The sequence below is a fragment of the Pyxicephalus adspersus genome, chromosome 5 (genome assembly GCF_032062135.1).
Source record: "Pyxicephalus adspersus chromosome 5, UCB_Pads_2.0, whole genome shotgun sequence".
In the NCBI taxonomy this organism is placed as follows: domain Eukaryota; kingdom Metazoa; phylum Chordata; class Amphibia; order Anura; family Pyxicephalidae; genus Pyxicephalus; species Pyxicephalus adspersus.
The window spans coordinates 1,582,280-1,592,095 of NC_092862.1; the positions used below are offsets into that span (position 1 = coordinate 1,582,280).

The 9,816-nt window shown below is 42.0% G+C and overlaps 1 protein-coding gene and 1 non-coding gene across 2 annotated transcripts; one reads left to right on the top strand and one right to left on the bottom strand.

Annotated features, from left to right (window-relative positions):
* The first annotated feature begins 800 nt into the window (after nt 1-800).
* Nucleotides 801-3,086, top strand: LOC140331930 (ly6/PLAUR domain-containing protein 2-like). The gene is made up of 3 exons (XM_072413259.1): nt 801-1,134; nt 2,090-2,206; nt 2,846-3,086. Exons 1-3 carry the CDS (start codon nt 1,083-1,085, stop codon nt 3,055-3,057), a joined length of 381 nt encoding a protein of 126 aa, XP_072269360.1. The 5' UTR covers nt 801-1,082; the 3' UTR covers nt 3,058-3,086.
* Nucleotides 3,087-9,593: 6,507 nt separating this feature from the next.
* LOC140332208 (5S ribosomal RNA) lies at nt 9,594-9,712 on the bottom strand. Its single transcript, XR_011921064.1, has one exon. It is a non-coding gene; the product is annotated as a 5S ribosomal RNA (ribosomal RNA).
* Nucleotides 9,713-9,816: the final 104 nt, after the last annotated feature.

Here is a 9,816-nt window from a genome sequence, read left to right on the forward strand (position 1 = left end):
GTGGCAGTATATTGGCAGTGACATTGGTGGCCGTATATTGGCAGTGACATTGGTGGCAGTATATTGGCAGTGACATCCGTGGCAGTATATTGGCAGTGACAATGGTGGCAGTATATTGGCAGTGACATCCGTGGCAGTATATTGGCAGTGACATTGGTTGCAGTGTCAATGGCTGATATCACAACTTAGTTGGTTGCAAAGACAGGATGATGACATCAGTATCAGTGATCCCAGCGGATAATTAATCCCTAAATTTATAGTTGCATTAGTTAAGCCCAATAATTGGTGTTGTAATTGGCTGCAATACTGAATCCTACATTGGTATTGTTAGTGGCTGAAACAATTAAGCTATTCCTTTTTGTTGTCTGAGGCTGCAATATGAAGCTCTATGTTGGTATTGTTAACCCAAAATAAAAAGCCACACATTGGCGCTATAATGCCACAGCATCCCAATTATAATTGAGCAAGGTAGGGGTTATAGGTGGGTGCGGAGTGACACATTGTCTGCGTACATTATGACCGGACAATGTTGTTGGTGAATGCAAGGATACTGGCCACTGTACACCGGGACAATAGTACTAAGTAAGGGTCCTCTCCTCCTGTGTCACTGTCCCTGTCATTTGCAACCCCTATTTAATGTACAGGGCTGCTTAATATGTTGGCGCTATATAAATCTAGTTTAATATTAATAATAAGTAAGAAGCCCAGTTGAGGATGCTCCGGGGCAAGTAAAGGGCCCACTGGAAGGTCTGGGGGCACCTCCAAGCCTGGTCACATAGGATAACTAGATCTTCAGATTCAACCTCAGAGTAACGAGAATGACTTTTTCCTTTGTTCTCCGATGTCTGTAATTAGCTGACCATGACAACGTTTATTGTTTTTTCCTAACAATGAATGTTGTGTGAAAGGCCATAGAGTACTTTGGATGCCCTGTGGATTATTAGCCATACAAAAAGCATTGCTTGTGTTGTGAGTATGGTGTGCATACCTGAATTTTCATGGTGACAGATGTAAACAAACACATGGAGATGTATATATTGAGGTGCAAAGCCCGGGAAGCTACAAGTCTCCTCTAGCTTACAATGGCAGCATACACAAGCATCCTTCTGCTGGCCGCTCTCTGCATGGGGACAGGTAAGCACTGCTGGCTATTCCACACAATTCCCCAATACATGGCACATTCACTCAGCTAAAGCACAATTTTATTGGTTTTTTCCCCATAACAATTGTAATTTGCAACTTTCATTGGGTGTTGTTGATGAAATTTTGGCCTCATTGGGGTAGGATTGAGAAACTGCTATGACTGATACAGAAATGATTTTTTGTTTTTGGTTCGGAGGAGAATGTAGTTTACTTTATTTACATTTTTCTATGTCTGTCCTTGTTTTGCTTAGCTTTGTATTCTCACTTTTTTTTAATTTTTTAAATCACAACTCCTAGAAAGTCTTTTCTTTCTATTGGTGACATCCCTATGCCCAATTCCTGTGTCTATATACCTACTGTGCCCATTATAAATCTTTGTTTACTGGGAATACAACAGTAGAACACACAGGACAAGAAATATTTGGAGATCTCACATTCAAAGTATCTAAAGCAAGAAATGAAGCCGGGGTCAGACTCGCCTGTAACGTAAATATCTCGGTTAGGTTGTGTCTGGCTACTATCAGAGATGGCAACCAAAACATCAAAGCAAGTTAGACCGGGATTGTCATTGGGTAGCTTGGAAAACATTGGCATTTTTTTTTCACTTTGGAAGAGGAAGGTTACCATTTTAAAAGGAAAAATGAATACATCTTTATGACAGGTTCACTTTATCCTTCTAACCTCTCTCATAACCCCACAAAAGTACATATTTACCTCAGTGGGTGCCACTTGTGCTGGAATATCAGCACCCAATGCCTCCCAGATTTCATACAAGCAGGATCTAATACTGAATGAATCTATTAGACAGAGAAATGCAGATTTTACTCATAACCAGTTATATTCGTGATGACAGCAGAGCGCTCACACTGATTTATCTACATATATTTAGAAATGGGTCCTGATTTTATTAGCAGGTGGAGTCATGCTTTAAATTGTTCTGTTTCAGCCTATTCCCTGGAATGCTATACATGCGCAAATATAGCCAGCAGCAGCAACTGCAACACCAAGACTAACTGCACATCTGGATGGAACTACTGTAGGACAGACGTGACAAGTGCTTCGGGTAAGAGCTGGGACCTAACATACCATGAATTACACATAATGGTCATTCATAATTCCACCTACCAGAGATTTATAGCAGATAATTGACCTTGGGAGGGTCCACAGATCACAGGATAGTAGATGTCTCACATGTAAAGTTTTACAAGCCATGTGTCACAACGATCGGCAGATCCAAAATTAGAAAGTTTTATCATTTCATGTGAAAATTGACTGGAGCTCCATTGTTCCAGCATCCATGTTGGTCAGTGAGTCAACCTATCACAATATTAAAGAATTTTAATACCCATACAAGTCTACAGAAAAATTACAGCTTGACAAATGCAGGTCAGAAGGTCAATTGCAGGTCTTATACACCTGCAATAAATTCCAAATTATGTGTAGCAAACCAATGTCAGAAGAACACTACTTTTTATTGAAGCCCTTTATCACAGGCCCTTAGGGGGTCTATAGGAAGCATAGGGTGGGAAGGTAAAGGCGTACACAGAGAAAGGTAGGATTGCATATATATTTACCTGTCTAGAGCTCTAGTTCTACTGTTCATCCAAATGCTAGGAAGTTACAAAGGTCTGGTTCCAGCTTTTACTGAGGAATGTAATTATACTATAGAATAAAGATTGTCCCATTTCTTTTATTTTTGTAGTTGGAATATCTGTAACCACTATCACCAAGACCTGTGCACTGAGCTGCACGGCATCTACCGCCAGCGTCCCTGGAGTGGGCTCAGTCTCCACATCTTGCTGCAGCACTGACCTGTGCAACAGCAGCGGAGCCAACAGCATCAAGTCCAGCTATTCCGCCATCTTCCTGCTGCTGGGAACTATTGTTATGCTCATCAGTGGCTCTCTTCTCTAATCCATGATGTGAGATAACAGATTGTCCATTCTGTGCCAATAAATACCATGTAATATAAAATCCTGGCAAGGTGAACTTGTTTCTTATGGTGTCTATGTCTTAAATAGTTGACTTCTGCATTGTAGATCCATATGAAGGTAAATGATGCAAAAGTATCAAATCAAAAAGTGATGAATTTAAATATTCAGTCTGCTCAATGGAGACTTAGACTGGGCTGAATTTGTTGGTTTGTCAAAACTTTTTTTTAAATGAGTGAAACCTGAATTTAGTAGTGTAGTAGTGGGGTTACTAGTGGGGGACAATCCTGAAAGTATTGTTATATTTTATTCACATGAAGTTACATATTATGCAGCGCTGTACATGAAATAGGAGTTGCAAATGACATACACAATGGTAGGAGGAAAGGACCCTGCCCGAAAGAGCTTACAGCCTAAAAGGTGGAGGAGAGTGAGGATTAAGGGACAGAAGAAGATGAAAAGGTGAGTTTGAAAATTTTGGTTTTAAGGGCCATTGTGGTGGTGTGGAAGTTGGTGGGAGAAACACAAGCTGGCAGCTCAAACTCTTTCTTTTCCAAATTACACCCCCCCCTTTCCTATTTACCTTCTGCTTTGAAGGAACAATACAATATTTAAGGGAAGCCTCACAAGTGATTTTGGAGGATAAAAATATGCCAAATCAAAGAGGGGGTTCATTACATTATTCGACATTATTTTAAATGGTGCTGGGAAATCTAAATGGCACAATAGATGCGTATCCTGTTAGGAGACAATTATGTGGCCAGTGATCCCACAGTTACAGCTACCATGGTTCAGCACAACTATTTTTTCGTTTCTAATGGCATCTCTTATAGCAGCTAAGGGGATCAAGCAACTAGCTGTGATTTTATTTTGCTGCAGCCAATGAGCGCATTAGTTCCAGGTGCAGCCATATGTTTCGTCATAAGCGACCTGCTGCTCTCACAATGCATGCTGCAGCAAATGGAGTGGGTAACACCTACAGCCGGTGTCCTAACAAAAAAAAACTACCTGTAAAAAAATAACTGCCGGGGGGCGGATACCAGTGGGTGTGTACAATGACCTAATCGTCAGGATAGTTTCACTTTCACTTTGCGTATGAATGCAGCATGTCATGTACGGCAGCCTTACGTCTCTCCCAGTACAACCCCCAAATTTCCTGATCAGTATGTCCTACCAACCTGAAATAGGAGACCCTCATAGCTAGCAGTACCCCAAATTTTATCTCCACACCTTCAATAAATTACAAAATTTGGGGGTCATAATTATAAAAAGTAGTGAAAATTGAACATTAGGGTTGCTGTCTAGAAGCCCAAAGTTAAACAAACAAATTAGGGACCCCCGGGCAACTTACATAGCAAGGAGGTGCAACCCCCAAATTTATACAGACCTGTCACAAAACTAGAACATGCTCATAATACAATACATGGCCCCTTTCCATACCTTCAACTCCAAAGGCCATCGCCAGAACAGGTGTAACTCCACCCATAAAAAAAAAATACCATGTTACACATTGCTGGAGGCCTCCAGCACCTGAACCCCAATTTTCTATGAACAGTGCGGTGCAGGTGAACAAATTCATAGGTGCAAGTGGGGGATTCTTGTGGGAGATACTTTTCTTTAATGGAAAATTGGGGTTAGGTGCTGGAGGCCTCCAGCCATGTGTACCATAGTAGTTTTTTTATGGGCGGAGTTCCACCTGTTCTGGTGATGACCTATTGATGACATTTCGGAGGGTGTTAGCCACAGGTGTCCCCCACTTGCACCTCTAGTTTTGTTCGCCTGCACCGCAATGTTACAGGGAAATTGGGGCTCAGATGTTGGAAGCCTGCAGCAATGTGTAACATGGTAGTTTTTTATGGGCAGAGTTCCACCTGTTCTGGTGATGGCCTATTGATGAAATTTTAGGGGGTGTTAGCCACAGGTATCCCCCACTTACACCTATGAAAATGTTCACCTTCACTGCACCGTGCATGGAAAATTGGGGTTCAGGTGCTGGAAGCCTCCAGTAATATGTACCTAGGTATTTTTTTTATGGGTGGAGTTCCACCTGTTCTGGCTATGGCTAATTAATGAAATTTTATGGGGTGTTAGCCACATGTGTGCAACACCTGCACCTCTAGTTTTGTTTGCCTGCACTTCAACATTTCTGGGAAATTGGGCTTCAAGTGCTGGAAGCCTGCAGCAATGTGTAACAGGGTAGTTTTTTTATGGGTGGAGTTCCACCTGTTCTGGCGATGGCCACAGGTGTCCCCCACTTGCACCCATGATTTTGTTCACTTGCACAGCACCGTTCCTGGGAACTTGGGGTTGTATGAAAGGGGACAGTGTATTGTATTATGAGCATTTTTTAGTTTTGTGAAAGGTCTGTATATATTTGGGGGTCGCACCCCCTTGCTATGTAAGTGGCCCTGGGGCTCCCTAATTTGTTTGTTATTTTTGGGCTTCTAGACACACTAATCTTTTAAACAGCACCCTGATGTTCAATTTTCACTACTTTTTTTTTAATCTTAATTATGACCCCCATATTTTGTAAATTATTAAAGGTGTGGGGAAATTTGGGGTCCTGCTAGCTATGAGGGTCCCCAATGTACCCTGAAAATTTTAGGTCGGTAGAACATACTGATCAGGAAATTTGGGGGTTTGTACAGGGAGAAATGTATGGCTGCTTTAGATGACATGCTGCATTCATATGCAAAGTGAAAGTGAAACTTTCCTGATGATTAGGTCATTGCACACACCCACTGGTACCCGCCCTCTGGCAGTTTTTTTCACGGTTGTTTTTTTGTTACTGTGTTTCCCCGATGATAAGGCATCCCCATCAAATAAGCCACCCCCCCCCCCCCGATTTTTGCTCAAACAATTAAAATAAAGCACCCCCCTGCAAATAAGACATCCTCCGATACCTGATACTGTGTGGCTCTGTGTGACTCCTCGATGCTGGCTGCAGTGCAGAGTGAAACTGAAAGTAACTTCAAAGGACAAGCAAGCTGCTGATCCCTGCCCTAACCGAGTCTGTTACCCGGCGAGTCAGTGATCAGAAGGGGACAATGAATGGCACAGAGTGATCAGAAGGGGACAATGAATGGCACATGAGTAATCAGAAGGGGACAATGAATGACACAGAGTGATAAGAAGGGGACAATGAATGGCACATGAGTGATTTTCAACAATAAATGTGTACTGTAGTCTTCTTCATGGAAAAATAAGACATCCCCCTGAAAATAAGACCTAGGGCATATTTTGGCATTTCAAAAAATATAAGACAGTGCCTTAATATAGGGGAAACGGTAGGACAATGGCACTGTTTGGTTACTTGCCCCTCCTGCTGTCCTTCTGCATGTTTTTACCATTACTAAAAGTGAAGGAATTGCTCTGGAGTGTCTCTCCTATGGGCAAAGTGAGTTTTGATTTAATGTTGTTGTTGTAATTTGATGTTTGATGTTGTAATTTGAGATATACTTTTGTAGTATTGTTATTTGGTATTTACATTGACTCACAGGTCTCAGTTTGTGAGGAAGCCACTAATGTCTTTGAAATGCATTGAGTTTGAATTTTCCTCTCGATGATTCTTGTTTTATTTTATTTCATATTTTTTACATATACTGATAAACTGATATTTTATACATTTACTAATAAAAAAGTAAAATCCCCCAAATGTTAATAAGCCCTCACTATCTGTCAGGGGTTGCAGAAAGATTTTGGGTGTACAGGCGGGGCACATAACTCAAGTTTTATTTGTTGAAGTAAACCCAACTATTAATCCGTAATGTTATTTAACATGATACGATTATTACGTTTATTTTTATTGTAATCACTTCCAATAAAACAACAGCTGGGGTTATATTACTTACACACGCTAGATTTTTGACATTGGAAACCATCTTTCACAATCTTTTCCAATGACTGATTTCTGAATGAAGAATGAACGAGCTCTAATTATACAGAACCGTTCTGCTCTATGAAGAGGGGAAGAGGGAGAACAAGTGAGCAGCACCCCGCTGTGCTCTCCTCCCTTCAATCCCTTTGAAGTCGTTCATAGATCCTCCATGATCCAAGAAAGCACAAAAATTGCTTGATTTGTCATAACACAGTTAAAAATTCTAATGCTAAGATTCAGATCTAACAATCTAGGATTTTAATGAGTACCTGCGTGTCTTCTAGAGCAGCGGTTAGCAACCGGTGGTCCGCGCCAATATTTTGGTGGTCCACGGCTTTGGACGGTGCACCCCCCAGCAGAGACAGGAGAAGGAGACCGTTGGAGGTGGCGCACCAGCCAGGCCGCAGACCATGGCCCCTGTACAGATCGCAGGCTCAGGGAAGGGTGGGTTCTGGATTTCATGACGTCCCTATGGGGGAAATTCATTCCCTATTGAGTGACACCCGGCTCCCCACGCATGCACAGTCCAGAGCCGGTAAATTTAGTAGTCCATGGGTCTGAAAAGGTTGGCGTCCACTGTTCTAGTGTTAAAAGAGAAACAATCAGAATGGGAAGAATGGCAAGAACATGGTAATACTGACAGTTCTGTATGCTCGAATAAGTTTAAATGTTAGGTTGAGACACATTCACACAGGATGTTTGTTTCTGTGGTTTAAAGCAAATACGATAACATCTAAAGAACTAACAATGTGTTTCTATTGTTGGCTTTAGTTATAAGAAAGTAAATAAGTGTAATGTTATTGCTGTAGGCCAAACACACACTCAGTTTATGGACTTTCCAACCTATTATCATGATGAATCTGTAAATAGCACAGGCAAAGCTAAAAAAAATGGTATTGTTCCCGGAGGAATGTTATCCGGGCATAGAAAAGAACTGGGGGCTTGAATTTGCTGCAGTGCTTTTATTTATATCTGCAAGCACTACATACACCCCATGAATCTATGTCCAGGGATTTCAACACCATTCTGGGGATCCCAAGTGTTCATTATTCTCAGCTATCACACCCCATTAAACACCAGTGTTCCCCGCACCAAGCATCAATACTAACCCCCCCTATGAGCACTAATATTCCCTCCACCTCCTCCCAACCCCTTATTAAATTACCAATATTCACCCCACCTCCTACAAAACTGGAATCTGTATCCCACCAAATATCAATGTTTTCTTCCCACTCCATAATATGCAGAAATACGCATTTCACCTTCCCTTGCCCCCCCACAGAGCACTAAGGTTTTCCCACTAAGAACGAATGTTACCAGCCACCCCCACAGTGGGCACTAACGTTTCTTCCAATCTTCCACCCACTTAATCACTAATATTCTCCTCCTTAAACATCAATGTTCACCACACCACCATTGAGCACCAATGTTCACCCTATCAAACACCAGTGTTCCATCAAATCCCCCCAACCAGTGCTTTTTTATTTCATCCCATGACCACCAACATCTAGTTGGGTTTTGTAATGAGATGAACCCTACTGTACTATCAAATTATAAGTATGTATGTGTAACTTTAACAGTATGTTGTGGGTTATTGTCCTGCTGGAAGGTTAACCTTTGTCCCAGTCCTAAATCTCTAACATTTTCTCTCTTGTCATTGCCCTTCAATCACGACAATTTTTTCTGTTCTCCCCAATAAAAAAACAGCCCCACAAAATGACGTTGCCACCACAATGCTTCACTGTGGTAATGTTCTTGAGGTGATGGAACAGTTTGGGTTGGTGCAATATATGGTACCCTTCATTATAGCCAAGAAACCCAAACCATGTGGGGAGTAAGCCACTTTATGTTGGGCAAACTACAAACGTAATTTCTTGTTCTTTATTTATGCAATTGCCTTTTTTTCTGGCCACCCCTCAATAAAGAATTCTATGGACAGATCTCCCATCTCTATCCAATTTCTTTGAAGCTCCCTTAGTATTTTTCATGGTGTGTCTTCTGGCATCTCTGATTGCCCCCCTTACCGGGTGTGGAAGTTTAGGTAGGTGGCCTGCTGTTGTCATGTTGTCGTGCACTGCTGCTATATTATTTCCATTTAGGTTTCATGGATTTATTAGTGTTCTGTAATTCCACAGAATGCACAAAAACAGACTAAAGAGAAAAGAAGTAGATAGGTGGTAAACCTATTCCAAAATGATGTACGCTAAAGTGTGAACATAAGGTGTTTAATTGTTTGTGAACATATTGCTTTTTGCTGGAGCTCTTACAAAACATAAAGTATTTTAAAGAATGCAGAAATGTTACCTTTGTGAATGCATATGGGTTTATGAATTTTTAGTTTACTTTTGGTCCTTGCCAGGCTTTTATTTTAGCCCCCATCCAGATCTTTCATTTATTCTTGACATTCATGACACTACTCACAAATAAAATATATTAATATTATAAAAGGAAAACACGCCAACAGGGATGGGACCTCCCCAAAGTTGCTCGCTCCACCTTCAGGGCACCGCTTAGCGTTCTTGTCCAGGAACCCGTGCAGGAACCTGGCCTAAAATACCTACTTCCCTGCTTAAAAAGCCTACAGCACCTGGTATTCCCAGGCGGTCTCCCATCCAAGTACTAACCAGGCCCGTGGCGCAAAAAGCCTACAGCACCTGGTATTCCCAGGCGGTCTCCCATCCAAGAACGAACCAGGCCCGACCCTGCTTAGCTTCCGAGATCGGACGAGATCGGGCGCTTTCAGGGTGGTGTGGCCGTAGGCGCTGAGTGGGCTCTCCCTCAGCCCTCTTGTACTTGTCGGCCGCAGCCTCGCCGCTCCTAGTCTCCACTCTGCCGCTGCTGCAACTTCTCCTGCTGCTCACAACT